At 37.0% G+C, this 24,401-nt stretch overlaps 10 protein-coding genes across 10 annotated transcripts; 4 read left to right on the top strand and 6 right to left on the bottom strand.

Annotated features, from left to right (window-relative positions):
• Positions 1 to 516: 516 nt before the first annotated feature.
• Positions 517 to 3,647, top strand: GCK72_001128 (uncharacterized protein; the record flags this gene model as incomplete). Its single annotated transcript, XM_003111089.2, has 7 exons — positions 517 to 589; positions 1,419 to 1,841; positions 1,891 to 2,262; positions 2,390 to 2,508; positions 2,556 to 2,645; positions 2,696 to 3,443; positions 3,493 to 3,647. 7 exons carry the CDS (start codon positions 517 to 519, stop codon positions 3,645 to 3,647), a joined length of 1,980 nt encoding a protein of 659 aa, XP_003111137.2.
• Positions 3,648 to 4,032: 385 nt separating this feature from the next.
• GCK72_001129 (uncharacterized protein) lies at positions 4,033 to 5,459 on the bottom strand (the record flags this gene model as incomplete). The annotated part of the gene is made up of 4 exons (XM_003111277.2): positions 4,033 to 4,660; positions 4,823 to 4,962; positions 5,025 to 5,170; positions 5,381 to 5,459. 4 exons carry the CDS (start codon positions 5,457 to 5,459, stop codon positions 4,033 to 4,035), a joined length of 993 nt encoding a protein of 330 aa, XP_003111325.2.
• Positions 5,460 to 5,713: 254 nt separating this feature from the next.
• GCK72_001130 (uncharacterized protein) lies at positions 5,714 to 7,289 on the bottom strand (the record flags this gene model as incomplete). The annotated part of the gene is made up of 8 exons (XM_003111213.2): positions 5,714 to 6,100; positions 6,147 to 6,365; positions 6,412 to 6,510; positions 6,559 to 6,698; positions 6,746 to 6,800; positions 6,858 to 6,918; positions 6,966 to 7,047; positions 7,193 to 7,289. The coding sequence occupies 8 exons, from the start codon at positions 7,287 to 7,289 to the stop codon at positions 5,714 to 5,716; spliced, it is 1,140 nt and encodes a 379-aa protein (XP_003111261.2).
• Positions 7,290 to 8,170: 881 nt separating this feature from the next.
• GCK72_001131 (uncharacterized protein) lies at positions 8,171 to 9,879 on the top strand (the record flags this gene model as incomplete). The annotated part of the gene is made up of 4 exons (XM_003111127.2): positions 8,171 to 8,290; positions 8,344 to 8,488; positions 8,535 to 8,765; positions 8,840 to 9,879. The coding sequence occupies 4 exons, from the start codon at positions 8,171 to 8,173 to the stop codon at positions 9,877 to 9,879; spliced, it is 1,536 nt and encodes a 511-aa protein (XP_003111175.1).
• Positions 9,880 to 10,398: 519 nt separating this feature from the next.
• Positions 10,399 to 11,736, bottom strand: GCK72_001132 (uncharacterized protein; the record flags this gene model as incomplete). The annotated part of the gene is made up of 6 exons (XM_003111236.2): positions 10,399 to 10,530; positions 10,576 to 10,680; positions 10,734 to 10,970; positions 11,037 to 11,213; positions 11,302 to 11,475; positions 11,647 to 11,736. 6 exons carry the CDS (start codon positions 11,734 to 11,736, stop codon positions 10,399 to 10,401), a joined length of 915 nt encoding a protein of 304 aa, XP_003111284.2.
• Positions 11,737 to 12,525: 789 nt separating this feature from the next.
• Positions 12,526 to 15,257, top strand: GCK72_001133 (uncharacterized protein; the record flags this gene model as incomplete). Its single annotated transcript, XM_003111233.2, has 6 exons — positions 12,526 to 12,585; positions 13,480 to 13,557; positions 13,669 to 13,795; positions 14,289 to 14,565; positions 14,613 to 14,761; positions 15,124 to 15,257. 6 exons carry the CDS (start codon positions 12,526 to 12,528, stop codon positions 15,255 to 15,257), a joined length of 825 nt encoding a protein of 274 aa, XP_003111281.1.
• Positions 15,258 to 15,813: 556 nt separating this feature from the next.
• GCK72_001134 (uncharacterized protein) lies at positions 15,814 to 17,153 on the top strand (the record flags this gene model as incomplete). The annotated part of the gene is made up of 3 exons (XM_053722852.1): positions 15,814 to 15,904; positions 16,238 to 16,972; positions 17,026 to 17,153. The coding sequence occupies 3 exons, from the start codon at positions 15,814 to 15,816 to the stop codon at positions 17,151 to 17,153; spliced, it is 954 nt and encodes a 317-aa protein (XP_053591497.1).
• Positions 17,154 to 17,763: 610 nt separating this feature from the next.
• Positions 17,764 to 20,224, bottom strand: GCK72_001135 (uncharacterized protein; the record flags this gene model as incomplete). The annotated part of the gene is made up of 8 exons (XM_053722853.1): positions 17,764 to 17,909; positions 17,956 to 18,112; positions 18,158 to 18,601; positions 18,648 to 18,901; positions 18,965 to 19,229; positions 19,287 to 19,482; positions 19,770 to 20,010; positions 20,056 to 20,224. The coding sequence occupies 8 exons, from the start codon at positions 20,222 to 20,224 to the stop codon at positions 17,764 to 17,766; spliced, it is 1,872 nt and encodes a 623-aa protein (XP_053591498.1).
• A 386-nt stretch (positions 20,225 to 20,610) lies between these two features.
• GCK72_001136 (uncharacterized protein) lies at positions 20,611 to 22,428 on the bottom strand (the record flags this gene model as incomplete). Its single annotated transcript, XM_003111058.2, has 4 exons — positions 20,611 to 20,835; positions 20,889 to 21,241; positions 21,538 to 22,285; positions 22,330 to 22,428. The coding sequence occupies 4 exons, from the start codon at positions 22,426 to 22,428 to the stop codon at positions 20,611 to 20,613; spliced, it is 1,425 nt and encodes a 474-aa protein (XP_003111106.2).
• A 389-nt stretch (positions 22,429 to 22,817) lies between these two features.
• Positions 22,818 to 24,328, bottom strand: GCK72_001137 (uncharacterized protein; the record flags this gene model as incomplete). Its single annotated transcript, XM_003111427.2, has 4 exons — positions 22,818 to 22,985; positions 23,529 to 23,638; positions 23,726 to 24,201; positions 24,249 to 24,328. 4 exons carry the CDS (start codon positions 24,326 to 24,328, stop codon positions 22,818 to 22,820), a joined length of 834 nt encoding a protein of 277 aa, XP_003111475.2.
• Between the last annotated feature and the right edge of the window lie 73 nt (positions 24,329 to 24,401).

Genomic DNA, 24,401 nt, shown 5'->3' on the forward strand with positions numbered 1-24,401 from the left:
AGAATTGAGACATCTCGGCATCTGGATCTTCGGACACACAGACAGACCCTCTATTGCCTCCTCCTTTCCTCTTTGAATAACAAACAGTGTGTAGCTAATTAGCACCTCTCAAGTGGTTTGATTCTTCTCGTCACCTCCTTCTTCTCAATAATTTTCCCAAATCCTTCTGACATCCATGTCTCCACAAAAGGACCTCGCTTTCATCCTTTTCTTCGGGGACCGAAAGGGAATATAAAATACAATTACGACTGGGAAGAGACGTAGCAGCTGTCAGTGACATATTCAGAAGACGGAGACAGTGGAGCATACAGAGAGACGCAGACAGATGGGTCCGTTCTCTTCCCATTGTGTATTTCTCTCTTTCTCAGTGTCCCTCTCAACTCTCTTGGGTGGCCTTGTCCTCTTCTTTTCTTCTATTCCCTTCCAATACACCACTCCCCACTATTGTGTTGACACCAACTTGTTCATGTAAATCTGTGCATTTCATTTTTTGTTTCTTTCAAACGCTTCTTAATTATGAAGACCGTCTTTCTTATACTGGGTACCCTACTGTGGGTCTCCGTACCCGGATGGGCTTCTATTAGTGCAGGTGAGTCAGTTGTTGGAGAATGAGAGTATTCAAAAAAAAGTGGAAGGAAAATCAATAACCTGGGGTTGCTTGGAAGTACCCTCGAGAAACCGAAAAGTTGAAATACTCAATGCAATTAGAAAAGGTTGTTTGTCAACTTGAAGTAAGAGGTCTTGAGTTTTCTGAGCTTTGAATAGGTGTCAAAACTCACTGAAAGTTCTTACTGAAAGTCGAAATTCTACTGTCCTCATCATGTTTATCAGTTCTGATTTGGATTCGAATCATTCTCTTTACTAAATATTTCAGTTATTTACAATTCGAATTGCTAGAACGCCTTTCCAACCTTACCGAACACCAGTTTCAAGGCTATTTAATCCAAAAGTCAACCTATTTACTTTTCGCATCAAAAGGGGCTAAGAAGAACAGAACGAAATTATATATTTGCTAACACAACCCAAACAAATCGAATAAATTGTTTATATATCACATACACAAAGGCGGCATAGTTTTAATGTCGATGAGTATGCTTAATTGAAGAAAAATCTGGAATCGCTTTGAATTTGTTTTTAATGACGGCAAATTGTCAGTCTTTTTGGATTCCTCTTTTCGGGACAATTCGAATGAGTATAAACATTAGATCTTTCTGCTAACCTTGTCATATTTTATTAGCTACCGTAATCTCGCTGAAATTTTAACAAATTTGTGTTTGTTGCACGAGGCAACCATTAGATTAAAACTTGTTCAAAACTAGTTGCTTCAAATGAAACAACTGAACATTCCCAGGAAACACATAATTGCAAAATCTGAACTCCTTGAATCAATGTAGCTTCAATCATGTCCTTTTTTTCAGACAACACATTCTCGGATCGAAACATCGGAGAGTTCCGAGAGCTCATCATAAACACAAAAGACGGCGCACTTTTTGCTGGTTCAGAGGGAGCAATCTTCCGTCTTTGGGCTTATAATATCAACGATACTGGAGAGAATGTGTTCTCAAAAAAGCAATTAATCCTCAGTGAATCGGAAGAATCAGAATGTCGTTCGACTGCAAGTGATGAGAGATTATGTCGACCATCTACTCGCTTCTTAGCGTTTACTAACAATATGGACTCGATTTATGTGTGTAGTTCAGTTGGAATGCGTCCAGAAATCAGAGTATTGGATTCACTTTCATTGCAAGATCAACAAGAACCGAGAACTGAAATTGGTATTTGTGTTGTGGACCCAACATTCAATTCGACGGCTGTAGTGGTGGATAACGGAAATCCAGAAGGTGAGATAATTAAAATATATGAAATTACTGTAACTAGATATTTCTCCAGATGCCACCTCCGTCTACTCCGGAATCCGTACCGGAATGGGCGGTGAGAATCATTTGATCTACCGGCCTCCACTCACCAAAAACGGAAAACAACTTCATGCTTCAATTCGAACAATTTACTCGGATAACAAATGGCTGAATGAGCCACAATTCGTCGGATCATTCGATGTTGGACAACATGTTCTCTTCTTTTTCAGAGAGATTGCACATGATAATTCATTCGGAGAGAGAATTATTCATTCGAGAGTTGCAAGAGTTTGTAAAAAAGATATTGGAGGAAGGAACGTGTTGAGACAAGTATGGACTTCGTTTGTCAAGGCGAGATTGAATTGTTCAGTTTCTGCAAATTATCCATTCTACTTTGATCATATTCGTGAGTTCTTTTTTCTTCTTGTCTTTGACAAAACACTACCGTCCAAGTCGAGTTGAAATGTTCAACTGGAAATAGAAAACATTTGTTATTTTTCTATTCTTTTCAAAAATAATTATTATATTTTCAGAATCTGTAAAACGAGTCGACAAACATGGCGAAACATTCTTCTACGCCACATTCAGTACATCTGAAACTGCATTCACTTCTTCCGCAATTTGTATGTTCCAGTTGTCTTCAATTAATCATGTAAGATCCACTTTAATTTTTTATTATTTCAAATATAAAAATTTCAGCTTCTGGACACCGGACTCCTCATGGAAGAATCCGCAAATGGGCAGTTCTCAGTGACTGCTGACGAGATTCCAGCTCATCGTCCAGGAACGGTAAGCCTTCTGAATTTCGGAGTTTAATCTATTTTTCTTTCTCTTTTCAGTGTTCTTCAAACTCCCACAGTATCTCTGACACTGATCTTCACTTCGCCAAAACTCATCTTCTTGTTTCTGATTCTATTTCTGGAGGCACTCCAATTCTTCCACTCCGGGATCACGTCTACACTCACATCATCGTTGATCAACTTCAGAATCAAAATGTCATTTTTGCATTCGACAGTCCCCATCGAAAAATGTGGAAAATCTCTCATTGGAAAGAAGGAAATGAATGGAAATCTAATCTGATCGAACAACAAGATCTCAGAACTCCGGCCGGCTCCAAGATCAACGACGTCGCTCTTTTGCCTTCTGAATTCTTCTTCACTTCTTCAAAAGGGGGCGTGTCCCAATTCTCTGTTGCAAGATGTCAAGATCTTCCATCGTGTGCTCTATGCTCTTTGGATCCATACTGTAGTTGGAATGCAGTCAACTCGAAATGTGCATTGAAAACTAAAACAAACGAGAAATCAGTCGGATGGGTTTCCAGTTCATGGGCTGGAAGAATCTCTCCAGAATGCTCTGCCGTCGAGAAACTCACTGTTAAAGATGTTTATTTGGGTGATGGAATCAAAATGGTCGGTGCAAGAGGCGGAGTATGGCAGAAAGATGGGCGGGACTTGGAATTCGGACAACGGCACGTGGCAACAGAGAATGGAGAGTTGGTGATATTGGATGTTGATGTGGAAGATGCAGGAACTTATGAGTGTTTGAGAGGAAATATTATTTTGATGAGAGCAAGAGTTGTCGTTCATGGTCAGTTATTCAACACTTCAGTAGACCAATAAACATTATTTCTTTCCAGAGAACTGTGCCCGGCCAACGAGTGTCTCAGAATATCGTTCATGCCAACGTGAATGGTGTAAGAAGGCGGACGCCTACAAAGCTGCTCTGAATATTTGGAGTGACTCGAATAAAAAGAACGTGCAATGCAAAGCAAACGGCTCTAATATTCACTAAATAATTAATTATTTTTAATTTATTTGATTTTCCTCACTAATTTATGTTGTATTTTTCTGTGTCTTAGACGATCTCAACTTCACTTGAATCATCCTTGCATTTAACTTTAATATTGTTTTTAATGTTCCAGCTTTTGTAAATATTAATAAAAAGTTTTAAAGCATCAAATCTGTAGTATTTTATTGCTCTCTGATTGGGAAAATTATTAAAAGGTAATGTTTCAGAAACTATGTTTTGGTGGTAGCAAATATAGGTTATGGGTGATGCTGTAGCAATGTGGGTCATTTTGGTGATTGGGAGTAAAAGGTGAAAAGAATACGAGGTCGAAATATTTGAAAAAGGGTAACGAAGAGAAGAGAGCAGGAATTGACTTATTGTAGTACTGCTATTGTCGCTCAAAGTAGTACAAAAAGTTCTCTTCGTTCCCAGCATTGTGTTGTCGAGGGGTTCCTGGGAGGGGTGGCTGAGCTGCTGGCCGTGGTGGAACTGGAGGTGCATTTGGCAATCTAGCGCCTTCTGGAGTCCTGTCTGGGGAAATGAATCTTGCCAGGAATTCACTTCGTGGCATGTCTCTTTCCAACTCATCACTCCACATTTGAACATGAGTGATCAGATTATCTATTTGTTCCGTCTTCGTGGATATCTCTTCCATGAACTTCTCAAAGAGCGTCTTCTGATGATAACTTTCCGTTGCTTCACGGAAACGAGTCATATTCAGCTCATGGTTCCCACTCCAAAGTATCCATTTCGCCATCGTTTTATCCAGAAGTTCACGGAATCGAAGTTGTGATTTTGTTAGTTTCTCTTGGGATTGAAGTATACGACGAATATTTTCCTGTCGTTGCATTTCAACTCGAAGTGGTTGTAATGGGATGAAACTGTGCTTCTTTCCAATATGAGCCAGTAGACACGTTGAGCATAATGAAAACTGGTGGAGGCTGACGCTGCGTTCAACAAGTTCATTTGTATTCGTATCTTCGTTGATTGGTGAGCATTGGGTGCAGATGTTGACACTGAAAGAAGAGAAATTTCAGTCTAGAATGAGGAATGTAGTGTTTTCATTTTGAACATGCGTGAGAAGCGCTAATTTTTTTCAAGTCAAAACAGTCCGAGACGCTTTCAACTCAAAAGTTTTCTGATTTAAAATTGAAAAATAAAATAATCTAATAACTCACTCTTTTTCGTGATAGACTCCTTCGCACTCGATGCAATTCACAAATGCAATGTTATGTGTCGCTTCTTTGCACATTCCGTCGACGACATCTATCAATTGATAGTTTGTTCGAATGCATGCTCGGGGTGTTTTTGTCTCCGTCTGCAAAAATACAATTTATTTTTTTAACGCGGTGCTTGAAAGCAAGTGTCTTTCATACGTACTCTACAAACCGGACACGAAATAGAAACAATCGTTGGATCCAAACCAGTATTGTATCGTCGACGACTTTGTTCTTCCAGAACATTAATGCACGATTCACACACTGTATGCGCACATTGCAATATTTTCGGCGTGTGTCGTTTTCCGTCTGAAAATGATGAAAAAACTGAGTTGGGCATTCCGCAAATATACAATTTTCGGTGAGTAACAACACTCTTTAATAACCCTAGCCTGTTGTTTAGCAAGGACGTGTTCGTACGTTTTTTCAGGTATTCAGAATTAGCAAAACTATCCTTAAAACTTTTAGTTTCAGAGAAAAACTTAGATTTTGAACGTTGAAAATCTCTTAAAAACTAACCATACGGTTCGAGGCACACTTGACATGTCGGTGTCCGAATGAAGGGCTGTACAGACATGCTGCTCTTGAAGTTGAGCATTTCGTGGAAAAAAAAGAAAAAAGAGTGAAAGAAGAACGCTGACCGTTGCATGGAGATAAAGAAACATCAGGTATTGGCGCCGAAATTCGAAGAATGATAGTCCAAAATTTTCGACAATCGAAAAAAAATGTAGATCAAATAATTAAAGTAGAATTTATTTTTGAAAAGAGTTGGATTACCAAAAGCGAAGAAGCACCGATTAAGACATTTTACAAGATACGAGAATAATGAAGAGAAACATTTTTGTCAGGCGTCTAGAATAAAACCAAAATGTTCTTGAAAAAGAGGAAGAATCCATAGAAAATGATGAAGGCAATGAAAAGTTTCTGGTGGGCCAGGTGGATGTCTTCATTGAGAATTTTTAATGAATTATGATTGATTTGATTCCAGATCGGAGATACAGTGTTCCAGATAAGCTCTTTTATCTTCTGAATGCGAGTTTTTGGCTCTTCGAGCTCCACAACAGCGCCTTCTATCTCTTCAGGCTTGATTTTCAGAACTTCCAGCAAATTTATCTTCTCTGCAAAACAATGTTTTGCATCTATTTCTTCGTTAGCTTTCTCCAGATTTTTAAGCTTAATTTCGACCATTTCATTCAGTTTTCCACCTCCTTCGATCAGAAGATTCAGAATGTTTATGATCTATAAATGAGTATTTTTGAGGGGTTGAATTGAAATTTTAGCTCACTTCATTCATTTCCATTTTGTATTTTTCGAATATTTTATTTAAACTCTGTAGACTTTTCGCTCTTTCCATAAGCTCCACAATTCTGTTAATTTCTGCTTCTTTTTTGGCAACAAGTTGCGGAATTGTAGACAAAATTATTCGAACAGACGAGAACTTTTCAGTCATTTGAGATTTAAGAACGTCCACACTTTTCTTGTTTGTTTTGAACTGATGATCGAGCTGAAAGTGTGGATTTATGGATGAACAGACACACAGATAGACTCACTCTCACTGGAACATACGAAATGACAGTATGACCTTCTTTGTTGTGTTCTTTCAGCACACATGTCGAACAAATCGTGTAGTTATCTGGGTGAATTGGAGGCTGAAATTAATTATATATATATTTTTTAATGAAACGTATTTCTCAAACCTTTTCCTTCAAAATTTCCTGAATATCAAATTGATGATTCTGGATAGTGCATTCACGACAGATATGGAACGAAGATTCGGCACCAGTTAGTTTACAAACTGGACAAGTCATGATACGAGCGTCTTCAGGTGCAATAGCATCTGAAAAAAGAGACATCTGGATATACAGACATCCAGACAGATCTCACCCAACAGTTGGAAGTTATTCGGGAAACTTTTCGCTTGTCGAGTTTCCATTGAAGCCTGAAACAATTATGAACATCTGGATATCACGACAACGAGACACATAGAATAACTCACTCGACATATTGGACACGAGAGAGAAGTGAAGACTTCGCCATTTCCAGAGTAAGATACTTGTCTGAATGAGATGATTTTACCGTAGATTTGGAGAATTGTCAGACTTACACAGATTCCAGCAGACGTTTCAGACAATTCACACAGATCGAGTGTCCACAACTCAAAACTTTCGGAATGTTTAGCTTCGGATCTGAAAAAGAGATGTTTTGAGAAATCCACAGTAATCAGGATTACTGTATCCACTTCCTTTAGAAAGTATTACAGAGGAATCAGATAATTTTAGAGACGAATTCTTCAGATAAAATACTTTAGTACCAAGAAAACAGACAACTTACCAAATTCTTCTTTACAAATCGGACATGACGTCTTCAAACTGAATTTCTCCTCTCGAAGACAGCTAACAGTCAGCATGTTCGCCGGTACTAGATCCATTCTCTAGAAAAAAGTTTCAGTAGTCCAAACAAGTTCATATGTATTATATTGTGAGTTGAAAATCAAAGAAAGTTACTCCATCATATTTGCAGGTACTGTAAATACTGTACCTCATAACTATCTACAGTAAACCTATCCATCTATTTGGTAAGCAGTCTCGTCGGACTACTATAGAATTTAGACGATTTTGCATCGCAATAGAAAAATTGTAAAATTGACATAAAAACCGTCTTCTGGTGCCGAATGACCATCTGCCTAAAGTGCTGACTTCTTGTGTAAAGTGTCCCTTTTTGTTTGTTTTATCTTCTTCTCCCTTGAAATCTTTTTGTAACTCTGAATCATGCTGACCTCTTCGTCATCCAATGGAACTCGCATGCTGACTGTGCAAATAGAGTCAACTTTCAAAAACTACAGTAATCCTTTTGAGCACTTTGGCTTCCTTTCTCTTGATTTGAGCTTTTTTCAGTACCTCGGAGATTCATCTCACTCAGAACTTTGATTTTTCTTCTTTTACCACCCAATATTCTCTTGCACCACTGTCTGGTAACCTCAAAAATGTATGTTCTTAAAATACTTCATAGAAAATCAAACACGCTCCATTGACAACGCGCGTAAAACAGTTTTTTGAAAACATTTTCTGCCAAATTTCAGCTTCTTAAAAACTTTTTTTGGTGATTTTCGACAAATTCTCTGTTAATATTTCAGAAATTCTTGATTTTCGAGCAAAATAAATGATAAACTAAATATTTTCAGTCATAACTCTAAAGCATTTTAAGATTGAGATTGCTAAAATATATATCAAGATTCTGTTTTTTCGTCTATATCATAAAACAAACGGATCTCATAATTTTTCAGACTAACTCCTTATATGAAATATTAAAATGGATCATTTCATGCCACAAATCTTCTGGCATGACCGGCAAGGTCTTCTCTCCGTTGATTTACACCACATGATGCGAAATGGAAAATACAGATTGGTGACTGCAAGTGTACAGAAAGAAGTAAGTCTCATTATCGATTTTTTTGGCTTAACTTTCAATCATTCCTTCTTCAGGTCAGAGTGTGGGAGTTTGAGTTCGAACTTGGATTGGACCCCAAAAGCCAAGAGACTAAACCTCAACTGACTGTAGGCTTTTTGGCAAATCTCGCATTTCACAATCAGGCGATCAATCAAGTAAAATTCAGTCCAAGCAAAGAATGTACGTTAAAAAATAAGTTTCCTATTGAAAGTTGTTTCTTTTTCAGATGATCTCCTGGCATCCGGCGATTGCGAAGGACGTATTACAATTTGGAAGCTCAGTGATCAACCCGCTCCACCACCACAAGATGAAATGCCGACGAATAAAGAGAATTGGATCAGATATAAGGTTCTAAACCATAATAGTGATGTAAATGCGTTGTGTTGGAGTCCGTCAGGAACACAGATCGCTTCAGTATCCAATGATCATACATTAGCTGTTCATGATGCTTTAACAGGTGAGTATCTAATCTTTCACTTTCATCAGCAAACGGGCGGTGCACTCGAAATACCACTAAACTTTTTCTTTTAGGTAAACGGCTATTCGTGGCAAGCAATTTTCGAAGTCCAAATGGAGTGTGCTGGGATCCATTAGGCAAATACATCGTCACAATGTCCCCTGATCGTCGAATGGATTTAATGGATGCCGTGAAAGGAACACGTCTGAAACACTTCAGCTCCGCCACACTTCCCGCCAGATCATTCCTTTCCGCCTCTGGAATGATTCATTTGGAGGAGAAATCTCACAAGTTGTTCCACGACGATCAATTGTTTAGTTTCCAACGAGCACTTGTATTCTCACCGAACGGAGAATTTATTGCGGCACCATGTGCACATTTGGAATTGGGATCTTCTGATTTGTATGGAACATATTTCTTCAAGAGAGAAGATTTGGGTACAAAAGATCTCCCATTCGCATTCTATCCGGCGCCGAAACCAACTTTCCTCGTTCGTTTTTCTCCAATCACATTCACTCTTTTGCCAACAACTAAAGAGAATCATTTGGGTCTTCCGTATCGTCTTCTGTGGATTGCACTCAACAAAGACGCTATATACTTCTACGATAGTCAACACAATTATCCGGTTGCTGTGGTCGATAACATCCATTTGAATTCTCTGACAGATGCTGCATTCAGCAGTGATGGACGTGTGCTTGTGATCTCTTCGCTTGAAGGATATTGTAGTTTTATACGTATAAATTTGTCGCAATGGGGAGAAATTATGACTGAAGTTGTCCCAGTTTGTACATCACCAAATTTGATCGAAGAGAAAAAACAGAAGAAGAGGAAATCGACAGCGGCGGTAGTTGCAGAGAAGGAGAAAGAAAAGGAGAAAGAAGAAGACCCATCGAAGAAATCTCCAGTAAGAAAGCAAACGGAAACTCCGAAAGGATCTACACCAAAAGCCGTCACTCCGTCATTGAAAAAGTTTTTCAAAAAGGAACCGAAAACCGCCGGAAGTCCTGCTCCTGCTGCATCTCCTGCATTAGCTGCTACACCTTCTGCAACTACAGAGGCCTCTCCCGCTACTTCTACGAAAAAAAGAATCCAATTAGTAACACTTGACACATAATTTTTCAGTTTTCTGTACTTATAAATTCAAGATCTCCTTTATTCTAGAATTTTTTGTTCCATATTTCACTTTCGTATTGCTGTTTAATTTATGAATCATGAGCTTTTACAGCTATTTTTCTGTCTTATTCATTCCGAATTTTTCGCATGTGAAAATTAGAGGTTGTTTTTGTGTTTCTATAGCGACGAATGTCTGTCAACCTTTCCATGCTTCAAATCGCAATGAGAAGTTGTATCTGCAGAGGCTATGAGTTTGGATATTATTTTCACAGAAAGAATGCAAGAAATCAGTACTTATCACAGGGAATCGCAATCAAGTAAAGTGATATACAAAGAAAAAGTTAGTAAAAAGAGAAATAGAAGGTACAAAGAATCGGGGGCACAAAACTGAATATTATGAGAAACTACAAGAGGAAAACTGTTACTAATAAGCTCAGAATCACAGTTTTAGAACAAACATCCAAATAATTCGAAATGATATTCAATGTAATCACAGAAAACCTAGATATTCTATGGAAATTTATGCCGGTAAAAGCCTTGACAATGCTCTATCTTGATCTCCTTTCTCCACAGCCACTGCTTCAAATGTCTGATCTCGTGGGAATCCCATTTTCAGAAGGTTCGCACATACATCCGAATAGGACAGCACCGTCTGGAAATTCGCAAATTTTTTTAAATACAAAGATCTTTTTTTAACCATTTTGTCACTCAAATCACACTGAATCAAAAACGGCAGCGATTCATCAACAGTGCTCCGTCCCGTTTTTTCAATTGTTCGACACGCTTTCATGTAATATTCGATCTGAAATCAGATAGTTTTGCTGACACTTTCCTATTTTTAGGGTTATGTCTTACATGAACTAATCGACTTTTCGGCAATAAATTCAACGACTTATCCACCAAATCAACTCGATACCCTTTCGTTAACAGCCTCTTCTTGAGTTCTTCGTGCTGCGTTTTTCCGATTTTTTCTTGATTCATTTCAGCTGTTTTCACATGATTATTGTTGTTATTGGGCTGTTGATTGAATGATGGAGATGATGACGTGGATTGTGGAGGTTGAGAATTCCAGGAGTTTGATAGCATCAGAACCTGGAAATATATTTTTTTCAAAAAAATCTTTGAGAATTGTTTGAAACCATCAGTAAAAATTATTACCTCTTGCAACGCTTTTTTATCATCCAACGCTAAAATTTGCATGTCATCGAAAACATTTTTCGTTGATTCGAATTCATGTAACGAGTGAGGCATTGAAGAACTATTCGGAGTATTTGTGGGTTTAGTTGATGACCGGAATGATGGTGTTGAATTAACAGGGCATGGGACGAGAACATTCTGAAAATATGGAATATTCACTTGTCGGTTTTTAACTTCAATAGTTAATATTATTAATTTCGATTTGAAAATGTAGCGTTCTGCTCACCTGTGACAACACATCATGTGCCACACTACCTCTCGACTCCGATGTTTTCACATCTGAATGATTAGAAGATGTCGGTCCCCCTCCAGAAGACGTTGTCGTCGTTGAATCCAGTGTAATTGTTTCATTTTGTTTATCAAATTGTTCACGAGCTCGACTTTCTGCTTCGAATGAATACTGAAATAATAAGTATCGATTTCGTTTCGGATACTTGAGCCGTTGTTTAATTTTAGAAGTAATGTATAGAGAATAGGTCAAAAGTATCGAAGATAAACAATTCTTTTTGGAAAAATAACAAATATCGGCGAAGAAAAAAGAAATTAAATCTTAAATGAAAACAAAACAAACCTCGAAACTCGAGAATGTCAATCTCTCTGGAATATGTATCATATCTACTCGAATATTTTGTGTTGGGTAGAATTTTCGACTCATGTCCATTGGAATGTCTCTGATGTAATCTGGAATGTAAACTGGGGGAATTATGAGACACCCTGAAGAGAAAAATAGACAATTCTGATTTTTTGAAGATTACACTTCTAAATAATTTTCAGTAGAAATTATGGTTACAAAATACTTGAAAAGTTTCGTAAGGGCTTTTGTTTTAACATTCTATATTGACTATAAAACAATTTCCGAGCTGATTTATTATCGAAAATTATCAAAAGTAAGTTAGTTGATGAATTGACGGCTATTTTACTTTTTAATTTCTAAAGAGTTTTGCTCTCGAGCTCAGACAATTTAGTTTATTTTACACGACAGTAATATGCTAACTTCGAATTAACTTCAAAAACATGAAATACTGTTGTTTTCAATAGCAAAACTATTTTTTCTGGGTGGCATTTTGTTTGCTCATGGATTCCATCGTTTTCTGTTAATTTGAAAACGAAATACTTACCATGAAAAACATCGTCAAAACTCATTTCGCAATACTCGTCCAACTAACCAGGAACCGTTGAAAAAACGAGAAATGCCGTCAGAAAACTGCAAAAATGCGGGAGATTACAGCGTGTGACCGAAAAAGAAAAAGAAAGAAAACCCGAAGTGCGTGCGGCATGGTTGCAAAACGCCCTGCCGTGGTGTTGCGAAAAGGGGCGGAGCGTAAAGAAAAGTGGAATTAAGCCGGATTCTCCATCGATTTTCGCGGATTTTAATAGAATAATTCCGAAAAAGGCGAAGGAAATTCATTACTAAAAAGAAGCAGAAGAACAGAACTCTCAATAAATTTAGATGGCAATATTCATATTTGATGGAACCAGTGTCATTTATGTTTCGACTTTAGTTGCTCTGGTGAGTCATATTTTTCTTGGAAAAAACGTGACAAAAGTTGTAAATAAATAGAAACTGATAAAAAATGTGATCTTATCATAAATTTTAGAAAGTCGGTGGCGGCAGAAACATGTGGAAAGTCAGAATATCAAAAGTCAAAAGTTCTGAGAAGTTTTGGAAAAAATAAAATTGAAAAAAGAATTAGTATAAACCTCGACAAAAATGCTTTTTTTTAACTGTAACACTGGAATGAACGCGTTTTAAGAGTTTAGAAACATCTATCTCCATAGAAACACCTTGAAAAATCATTGCTCGGATTTTTCAAAACTTAGATTAATTTTTTTGAACCTTTCTTTTTGATCAAAAAAGACGTATCAAATTTTCTAATAGAAACCTGCTGATTATAAATTCCGTACCTATATTTCAATAATCGAAAGTGCTTCGAGAAAATGTAAAGTGCCTTTTTAATCGAATTTATTGGAAAACATATAATCGTTAAAAAGTTAATCCGGAAATCATTCATTCAATAAAAATACAAAAAGTTGCGATACGTTTTCAAACCCTCTATTGTTTTCAAGTTTCCTTTTTCCAAAAATAAATTATTTTTCGAGAAAAAAGTTGTAAACCTATTAGTAAGAGATGCAGAAATCCTACTCTCACCAAATAAAACTTTACAAATAATACAATAAAGCGTATCCACAAACGATTCTTTCTTCATACTTTACACAACATTAATAATAGAGAGGTCAAACGGTCCGTTTGGACGATGAGTCACCACCAAAAGTACATCATCATTCTTTTTTGTTGCTTTATTGACTAAAATGTCATGAGAACCATTTTTAACTATGTTTAGAAGACTCTTGTTTTTTAATAGCTCATTGAGGTTTCCTATAAAAGTATAATTATTTTTTTCAGATTCTGATATGGGTAGTTATCATCGGACAACGACAAATTTGGAGACATCGACACAATGTTGCTCGAGTTAGACCTCAGGTTTGTGAAACTTTTTGATATTAAAAAACCAATATTTGACAGCAGTAATTTTCATAAACGATTGATAAAAATATTTTTTCAAACATTGGCTATCCCAAAATCTTATTCCAGATCGCTCTAAACTCTCGAATATCATCGAAAAATGCTGTAACTCTTCGTGAAAATCAATTGGATGCCGTGATGCGTCTTCGATGTGAAAACCAAGCTCGTCTCACAGATTGTGTTTCGCTTCAATTCCGTCAGTCATCTCCTGAAACTTGCACTTTGAGTGATATGTATCGTATTTGTTCACAATGCTTTTATAATGCATGATAGTCGGGGAATACGGTAGAAAATTAGGAATTCACCCAGAAAAATTTAGAGAAGTATAGAAACTTGTTTTTCTTCCGTTGCGGAAGTGTACTTTTGCTCATTACCCAGTTTTCTCAATTCAAAAACTTTCTCGAACCCCTATTCTCAGTCTGTTTTTCACCACTAATACTTGTTCTAACTGCATGTTAATTCACCACTCCATGTTCTGTTTTTGTTCCCTGCTTTTTGTTTATCTCAATTTTTTCCTGCATGAATAACGTCTCTTTGTTCCTTTTTTGTTCGGAAGACTACTCTTTCTCAAATTTTATACGTATACTGCTGCTTCGCCATTCTGGATTTCCAGTATGACTGGATGTGCATTTATTCAGCTTTCCTGATTCCCTGATGATTATATTTATAATTACCACCGTGTTTTTCAGATGGTGAGAAACCATATGTGCATCGTATGATTGCTGTAGATGAAGTGGCTCTAGAAATCGATGGTCAATTGAATAGAATCGAAGGAGCAGTTCAACGACAAGCAGGCGAATCCACGTATTCGTATTTGAAGAGAATTCGAGAGAAAGTTCCATCGATTCCATTAAATCTGGTGCAGAGAATCGCTTTTCTGCAAGAAGCTGCGAGATATCGACCGGAGAAGTTTGCAGTTGAACAAGTGATGGAATTGAGATCATCACTCAATCAATTTGTAAAAATGTAAGATTTCAAATTTTTCAAAAGATTAGTTTTTTCTTTCTTTGCAGCCTGTCAGCAGAATACGAATCATTGGCCGACGAGCCAGATATGGCTGCTCCACGTGGAGTCATCGCGTCATTTTATCAATTTGGACAAAAAATCATGCCGAATAACTCAGGATCGAAAAGAAGAAGAAATAAGTTTGGAGGAAGTGACGGTGAGTTTTTGACGGAAATGAGTTTTTGAGAGTGCATGGAATTTTGCATACCGTAACCTTGAGTTACTGTAACCCATTACTATAGTGCAGATGCATATTGCAACTTTTTTGTGCTTGTGGTTAAACTATAGATTTTACACATATTTCGGCTTTAAATTTAAAAGAATCCAAAAGGTTTTAATATTATTTTCCAAATTATTGTCAAGTGAATGATCCAATCTACGCTTTGTCGAATTTCAATTACCGTTCTGTGTTAAGGTGTGATAAATATGTAGATCTCTCTAAAAATTCTCAAAACAGCGCCCTCTATAACAACGCATCATTTTCTCAATCTTCTAAAAGCATGTTTCCAATTCTTTCAGGTGTCCGCCTTCTTATGAAAGAACGAGAAGAACAAATGTCTCTGTTATCTCCACTGGCTCGTCAATCTGCAGACTCACCGGCTCCTCATTTGAGACGACAATCCGATTCCCATTCTGCTCTCTTGCCACAATAGATGCAGTTTTTTGAAACAATTCTGACATTTTCTTAGTTTTATCATGTTTATATGAATTTTGGCTATTTTGTCAAAGTTTACATTTTCTCTTGCTAATTTTTAGTTTTTATTTTGCACTTTTTACTACTGTTTTTCCTCATTTTACTATGAGTAATGTTTTTGTTTTCTAGTCAAAAATTTCGAAATTTGACCTAGTTTAGAACGGTTTTTAAGACGAAGCGGGTCTCTATTCAACACCGGTTGAAACTCCAAATCGACACGAGGATACAATTTTTACATTTTGATATGTGTGATATTCATAAAGAATTCCTTTGAATTTAATATTTTAAATATTATTATCTTGTGTATTCTAACTCAAAAATGGTTCTCATGATGCCATTTCAATATCTCTCCTTTTTTCTACATATCCATCACAAATCGAGCCAAAACTTTTTTCTCTATTGGAAGATTGCTTTTTTTACAATGCCAACAATTCTTATATTCTTTCTTCTCCCCAAACTTTCCTCTAATCTACATATTTCAGGGTCATCATCTGGTGCCGAGTAAGACCCAAAACATGAAGTCCGCTTCATGTTTTGTGGCAATAATTCTCTTCGGACCACTCGTCGTCACATCAGAAAATATCCAACCAAATCAAGCGAAACCAGGTAAGATAGTAATCAACGTCTCAAGCCTTGAGTAGCTCCTGTATAGAACACATATTTACGACGTAATTGATCTTCAAAAGTTACTGACATCATTATAAAAATGACGTGCACCAGAAATTGCCACTGATAATGTATGATAGAGTGAGGGGGGAGTACATAAGTAACCACAAAAACAGAGTCTCTTACTTTTTTTCTTGTTTTTTTTGCCTTTTTCAAAGCGATACGACTGTTTTATGAATTCAAACTTTTCTGTGCAAGGAAATGCTCGCCGCACAGAAATTGCATAGAAAATTGAATTAATGATACAGTATGAAAATGCCAAAATATTTACAGGACTGCACGACATACTGCTGAAAACAGTACACGACACGGCTAGCTACCTGGGATTTGGTGTGAAATGTCGTAATGGAGGACACAAAACCGAGGATAACACGTGTATCTGCCCGAAAGATCGATTCAGGGGGAAAGAGTGTGAACAAAGAATATGTATAAATGATGGAAAATTGGAGAAAGTGACTGTTCCAACTGTTCACCACGTCTGTAAATGTCCTCATCCAGAGTTTATTTCTGGTGAACATTGTGAAAAAGTTCGATGCGCGAATTATGGAGAAGTTGTCACATCGAAAACGAATGGAACGTGGCGATGCGATTGTAAAGGATCGAGATTCTATAAAGGAGAATTCTGTGAGAAATTCGCAATTTCTTCTGGATGGATTATGTTGATTGCTTGTTTTGGAGTATTTATCATTGTTGCATTCATTTGTTCCTCTAATTGGTTCAGTAGAAATCGAGCTCATAGAAGGTACCCAGTGAATCGAATACCTCCACCAGGCCACCACCAATCTTCATCATCTGGACATCGTTCTGCTTCTCGTGATGCCTCTGGTCGACGGATAAATTCATCATCCCAGAATCCACGTACCGCACACAGATCTTCGTCTTCCGATGACTTGATTTCAAGTGAAAGAGGAGCTCATCGACGCACGACAGCCTTCCCGCAAGGAGGAATCACTGGTCAGTATGTGGTACGGTTGGACACAATCCCGACATTCAATCCTACTATGATTGGTGAGTTTTTAATATAGATTTGTAATTTATTAATTCTATTCTCCTATTTTCAGGTGGCGTTGAACCAATAAATCCATCGGATCAACCCGTCGGTCCACCTCCAAGTTATGATCAAGCGATGTCTTCAATTCGAGCGGATCCTCCGAGTTACACGCCGACCGCAGCGAAGAACGACTCCTAGCATCCCATTCAATCATTTCTATTAATTTTTGAATTTTGTTTTGTAGATACATTTTTACTAATTCGCTATCAAGTTTTATTTGTACCATGTTCCCTTCTATACTTAATTCTCTTCTTACACTTCATATCGGGTTCCGCCGACTTTCTATTCTCTAAATCAATCACAACGATCCTAGTTTCTCAAATTGTTCAGTTTCTTCTGACTCCAATCCTTTCCTTTCTGTGTCACACGTGGCATTTGTCACACATATCCGCTCATAATGACTTTGTCCGTTCCAAAAAACTCAGCAATTCCAAAAATTCCAGCCAACGAAAAATGATGATTCAAATCTCAGGTTGACTATGTCTTTTTCATCATTCCCTGCTTTTTTTGTATTTTTTGTGCAATTATAATAAAGCTAATTTCAAAACTATCTAATCTTTTCTGATTGAATTAGAATCATTTATTAATCGTATCACATTTTTGGCAACAACGGAACATCCGAAAATAGAAATGCTTTGAGCACTAAAACAAATAAATTAGCGAAATAAATACTTGAAATTTTTAAATACCCGGCCCGAAAAAGAAAAAAACCAGAAATTATTCTCACAACTAAAAAATTGACCCATTTTCAAGTTTCGATATTTATAGCTTCGGTCGGTTTCTCCGTTTTCTCGATCTTCTCTGTCGACTTTTCCAAATTTTCTACAGGTTTTTCTTCGACTTTCTCAACTGGAGGAGTTATTGGAACTGTCACTTCGTCTATAGTTAGATTAGCTGAAAAATAAATTTTTTTTTAAATGAATTATGGGTTTAAAGGTACCTAAATTCTCAGTTTTCTTATTCAACTGAGCCACGATTTGCTCTTGTCGCTCTATTAATTGCTGTTGAATCTTCTGCTGTTCCTTCATTTCAACCAACATTTTCACTGCTTCTGTATCATTTCCTTTTGCTGCTAATTCTGATATATCATCCAGTTTCTAAAAAATATAGGTTTTCAACCAGTACTTTGGTTTTGTTCTTACCGCTGAAATATTCAAGTTGGCATCTAGAACTTTTTCCTCTAAACTCTCCAATGATTTCAACTCTTCATTTCTCAGCTCTCCAGATGTATCATCTTTTGCTTTTGGTTTCTCCACAACTGACGTCTTCTTTTCAGCCATTAGAATAGCAGCAGTACTTGCAACAAGAATAAACAATCCAATGACAAGACATAATCTCGCAGTAGATGTCGTCGCTCCGCCCACTTTTCTCGCTCGATTCTGAGTTTCCGATGATTGATTCGCAATGTAAATAGTGGATGGAAGAATTGTTGAAACGAGAGATCCGATGAATGCACCAGTCAGTCCGAGAATAAATTCAACATTTGGTGTCAGAATAGCCAGAATTGTATTGAATATTAAAATAACTGCTGTTAGAAGATGGAATGTGAACTTTTCCAGGTCGACTGTATGCGATATGCTCTCTTTCTGAAAATAAAAAGTATTACTTGATCATCCCAGCTACAGTACTCACATCTCTCAATATCAAACAAAACAATGCAGTTCTCGCCGGGAACATCATCAGTGGTATCGAGACAGCAATTGACAATAAAAATGCCAATTTCAGTGACTGTGTCACGATGGTTGGTGGAAATTGAACAAGAACATCACCGTGAAGTTCGTGCGAATAAAATGCGACGTATCCAAAAACTCCAACAGCTGCATACATTGCTGCACAAATATTGATCGAGTTGGATACTACGTAGTCGACACGATCGGTCGTGGCGTCTGAAAAATGAAACAAGTGCAGATGAGAAGCCGTTCTTTTGCAACTCCAGCATTCTTACCCACCTTTTATGCATGAAATAACTGGAAACAGTTGTGTCTGACAACACATTGCCATACAAACGATCGGAAGACATGTCAGAAATCCTTGAGGTCTCCACCAAACCACGTGGATACTCCATTCTCCTTCGTAGATTGTTGGAAGTGATTCGAGCATCATTCGTCCGGCGAAAAGAAAATAAAATAGGCAGGCAAGGGAGCTGATGACTGAGAACTTCTTGAGATCATCAATGAAGGAGAGTGGGAGAATTATGAAGACAACAACGACGATCTGAAACGAAATTGGATTTTGAATAGTGGGATACCTATTCTAGTTTTCTAGACTCACCATAACCAGAATCCTAAGCCTCTGTGTCGGTGCTTCTAATTCCAGAAACTCTGCGACTAAATGTGGTCCAATATCTCCAATAACCACAATGAACGCGACAATTGATGAAACCAAAAACACCAAGAGACACAATTCCACAAATCTTCGACCGCTTGGTCCAAGAGTTGCCATTGCAAGACTTTCATAAGATGTTGTTCTGAAAAAATAAAAATTTAAAAAAATATACATAAAGCAGGTATGTCAAAAAAGAGCCGGCCTTTTTCGGTTCAAAATGGGTATATATATTTTTTAAATTACCATACATATTCAGCTTTTGATTGAATTCTAAACTTTTAGTTGAAAACTAAACTTTCCAAAAAAATTTAAAATTGTCAAAAAATTGAAAATTCGGTTCGAAACATTTTTGTTTCAAAACCGGCCGAGGGGACCGAGAATTTTTTTTTCTAACCCACGACATGAAGCTTATTGATAAAAAGAAGGCACCTGGTATTAAACGCGGCTTGAGCCAAGAAGTGACACGTCAGTTTTGTTAAAACTGCACACAACGCAATCATGATAGCGGCTAGAAGAATTCCACACTGTTGAAATACATAAGGCATTGCTAGAACTGATACTCCAATTATACAATTTGCCAGATTGAATACGTGAGGCCATGGAGAGAATGATAGATCTGAAGATGGGTATGTGGATGATGTAGACGTTTCTTCTGAATCCGAGTCGTGATCTGAAAGAGATTAAAATGAGTGTGAGAACTCATTGGAAGAGGTACCTCCAATGAGTACTGTTGATGATCCTGCTGCATATGTTTTCCTGTAAAGAAGACCTTCCTCGTCTTCTTTTTCTCGCTTCTTCATTTTTGTTTTTGTGGCCTGGAAAACATAATCTTCACGTTGATTGTAGACTTCGTCAATGTCCGTTTCGCATAGACTATTTTTCATTGCAAACCTTAAACTAAAAAACTGAAAAGTATACAAGACTAGTGGCTGATAACCAAACTCTGTAGAACAACTGAAAGAATTTTTAAAAACATTTATTTAGTAATACTCTGTATTGAAAGGAATTATGCACAAAGTGGGTTGCTCAAAATGCTCAGAATCAGAAAACCCGTTAAAAATAATACAACATGGGAACGTATTTAAAAAAATTAATTAATGAAAAATGGGTCAAGGCATGAAGCCGATGCGAATTACAGCAAAGAAACTACAAAACCTGCATAATTGAAGAACAGGAATAATAGGCTCTAATCCGTGATTTCGCAGTTTCCATGCTGAAACCTGTTTTTCTAACAAGAATTAACATTTAGTTACAGGAAAGTTAACATTTTTCAAGGAACGGGATTGATGGGAGATACTGTAGTTGTAGTAGACCGTTGAATGGAATGAAAATCAGTCAAATATTGATTGAAAACTTCCTCAATATCCGTTTTATACAGAATCGGTTTCAGAGATTCTCTCAATTTGTTCAAAATTTCTATTGGAGATTCCGACGATTGCAGATCTTTTCGACCGAATAGACGACGCTCAACTACACGTTTCCAGTCGTGCATTATCTGCAAAAATTTCCAAAAATGTATTAAAAATTTTTAAAAATAAGTTGACTCACGATTTCAAAAGCATCAGCTCCGGGAAAGATGCATCCGTGGATTGCCCATTCCGTTAGAATTCCACGTAAATGTTTCTTCTGATCGCATTTCAAATGATCTTTCATAGCTTTCCAAGCATGATTCGATGGCATTTGATAATTTAAATAGTACAAATCAACAATTAAGGATGGAATTGAGACTGGTAGTAATTCACATAATGCATTGAAATGATTGAATCGACTCCATCCAGTTACAAAAATTCCAGCTACTTTTTCGGCTGCTTTCGGGTGTAAATCCATTAGTTTTACATATGATTTTTGGTTTTCCAAGTATCGGGAGATGTTTGAGAATGGTTGACGTGCTCCATCCGCTCCTGGAATGAAACAATTTGTGGGTTGGAACATAGCAGTGAAAACACGGAACAAAAGAACATGTAATTTTCACACGGTTGTTGCCACGTCTTTTTGTGAACATGCGAGCTTTATGTTTTGGTTAGAAACGTCTTTTTTGGTTGTCGTCGCATGAAAACGGAAGAGCGTGTATCCGATTGAAAGAGGTTCTCTATGAATTAGACAAGATATACGTCTATTTGCACACATTTGTTTCGTGGAAATATTGTCACTGCCACATGTCAAAAATTGTGTAAAAGAAACTAAATCGTCAACTCACCTTTATAAGCACTAGCGACATAGAATCGATCAAAAGCGTTATTGAGTCGATTGAATAATCCATCAGGAAAATAACCTTGATCAGTAACATCTGGTCGGTAACCCCATACAACTGGAACAATATATTCATTGAGTTTTGCCTCTCGAATCGTTTCTTCTGATTCTTTATCAAACATATCATTCCACGCGAAAACTACATCGAATCCTCCAATTTCTCGTGCATATTTTCCGATTTTTGCAATATGTTTCAGCTTTAATTCTGATTTTCCTATTTTATTCTGTTCCATATTTCGTTGACATCTGATATCTTCTGCCACGTGGTATGCTTCATCTGACCCAATATGAATTCGTGTGGAATTCGGGTGAAGATGTCGAATTTGTTGAATCATTTCTTCCACTATTTCTATCGACTTCTCATCAGAAATGCATATTGTATTCAAATCTATCAAATCTTCCGATAAATGCATGAATTTCGGTTTTTTGAGAACAAATTCCAAATGTCCGAATGTTTGAATTAATGGAATTACTTCTAAATTCAATTCTCCAGCTGACGCTATCAGTCTCTTGACTTCTTCTAGTGTATATGTTCCATCCTTTCTTCGAATTGATTCAATTTCTCCCCAATATGGAAACATATCTTCGTATTCAATCAATACTCCATCCACGCCATTCTTGGATAACAATTTGAAAAATTCGATTAAATATCCGATACGTGGTGGAGCTCCTTTCAGATCCACATGTACAATCACCTGAAAAAAACTTTATTTTTCCGCTTTTTCATTAGAATTCCTACATTTTTGAATAATCTCGTCTTCCTCGGATCGACTCCACCCTCATAAAATGCATAATTTGATCCCTGAGAATTCGGTGAAGTGCGCAAGAAAATGAGCATTAGAAACATTGCGAGAAGCGAGATAATAAGCCATAATTGTTTGTTTCGCACCATCTCTTCCAGACTTTTTTCAGAGGAATAACAGAATCAGGTGACCATATATGACTGAAAATAAATATAGCTCGTTTTGTTGGAAACATCGAATAAAAATCCAAAAAAGATATATTTTCCGGATAGAAACCGATTGAAAGAAATATCAGAAAACAAGATTACACTGTCAGAAACTCAATAAAAATTTATGCAAAACAACCTATTTTTGTAATGACAAGGAACAAATTATCACAAAAAAGAACCCCATTATAAATTATGCAATATACATCAATTTGTACTATTTTTCTACATGAAAATGCGTCAGAAAATGAGAATAAATCTAAAATTTACAGGAAGAATTAATCAAAAAGTTTCTCGATTGTCTTCTTAATTCGATTGGATCCTCTGGCCGAATCTTCTTTTCCAAAGTTATTATTTTCAGAGTTATTCGGTGATAAAACTCGAATTTGTTTTCCGGCGGTCCGATTGAAAAAAAGTATGTCGTTGCCAGGAATAATGTTGTCGGACTGAAAAAAAAACAATAATATGTGAGAGCCATCTATCTCCCCTTTCATCCTATTTTCTCTCTATTGTCCAACTCTTTTTCCACCAATTCTTTTCCGCCAGTGTCTCGTTGCCATTCCATTTCCATGAAGAAGCCCGAATCACATTATTTCTAACCATAAAAATTCAATAATTTTCTCTTATCACTCAAACTATGCAAAAACTTTTTCCTCGAGAGAGAGACACTGATCGAGCACAAAATGGGGAATACTTATCAGTTTATTATAGGGTATAATCATCGTTTTTTCTCGTCTCTCTTTACTTTTAGTTTTTGATTTCGATTCTTTTTTCTGTTAATTATATCGTTTTGATCATTTTTCGGAAAATAAGAGAGGCGGGGCAGGTGTACGGTAGGGAGAGAAGTGAAGATTGGTGCGAGCTTTTCATTGGAATGGGGGGACTCAAGGTCTAGGTTCGATGAAAATCTATTGGGATGCTTGTCTGTCGTCATGTCTATGTATCCGGATGTCCTTTTGTCCTTCAACGCGTCTTGAGATCCAACTTACCGCCAGCTGACATTCATAAATTGACACATTTGGGAAAGGTAGATATCCGGCAACAACTGGGATAATGGTGAGAGCAAGTTGACCCAGACCACTGTCTTTCACGGTGACCACTGAAAAATAAATTGGATATTGAAAAGGATATGATGTGAAAATATAGAATTAATTAATTCTCGAGTTTTCAGATTAGAATTCCTTACTTTTAGTCCTTTCAACCAGTGTCCACATCCGATCATCAGCATCCAACACTACCAACAAACTGCACGATGACTCTTTCAAAAATCGAATCGAAATCACAAAATGACATGGCGACGTGGCTCGACATAGTTGGGCACCCGGTTGTTGAGATAAAACTTGTGTGCATATTTCGAATTGTACATCTGGAACAGTCAACTCAACGATATCATCAAACGTGTATTTAAGCTGCGGTTCCTGGTTCTTAACAGTGTAATCCAGATGTAAACGATGTTTCACTAGAGATCCTTTCAGTGATAACTTCCAGATCAAGTTCAAAACCGAAAGTAGATCACTTTCCATTGGAAATTTGCTCAACGGCACTGCAACTCGAGCTTCAGAATTTGGAGAGTGAAGTGGTTCTGTGGAAAGATGAGCCGATTCGATTACTGTAGTTATATTCGGTCCAGCGGCACGATTCAGTTCAACTTCCAGTAGGATACTGTAATAAGAAAGAGTGATATCATGGTGTTCAGATAACCAACATACTCCGTAGTAAGCATCGAAGTCTTGCTATTGATTACCAACACAGGGACGAATTGAAGGGAAATATTGTAGCGGCGATTCATCCATTTCACGAGAAGCTGAAAATGAATTACTGTACATTTCAAGTGCTTCCCAATTATATTTTCTAGCCAAAAA

Source organism: Caenorhabditis remanei, chromosome I, assembly GCF_010183535.1.
Source record: "Caenorhabditis remanei strain PX506 chromosome I, whole genome shotgun sequence".
Taxonomy (NCBI): Eukaryota; Metazoa; Nematoda; class Chromadorea; order Rhabditida; family Rhabditidae; genus Caenorhabditis; species Caenorhabditis remanei.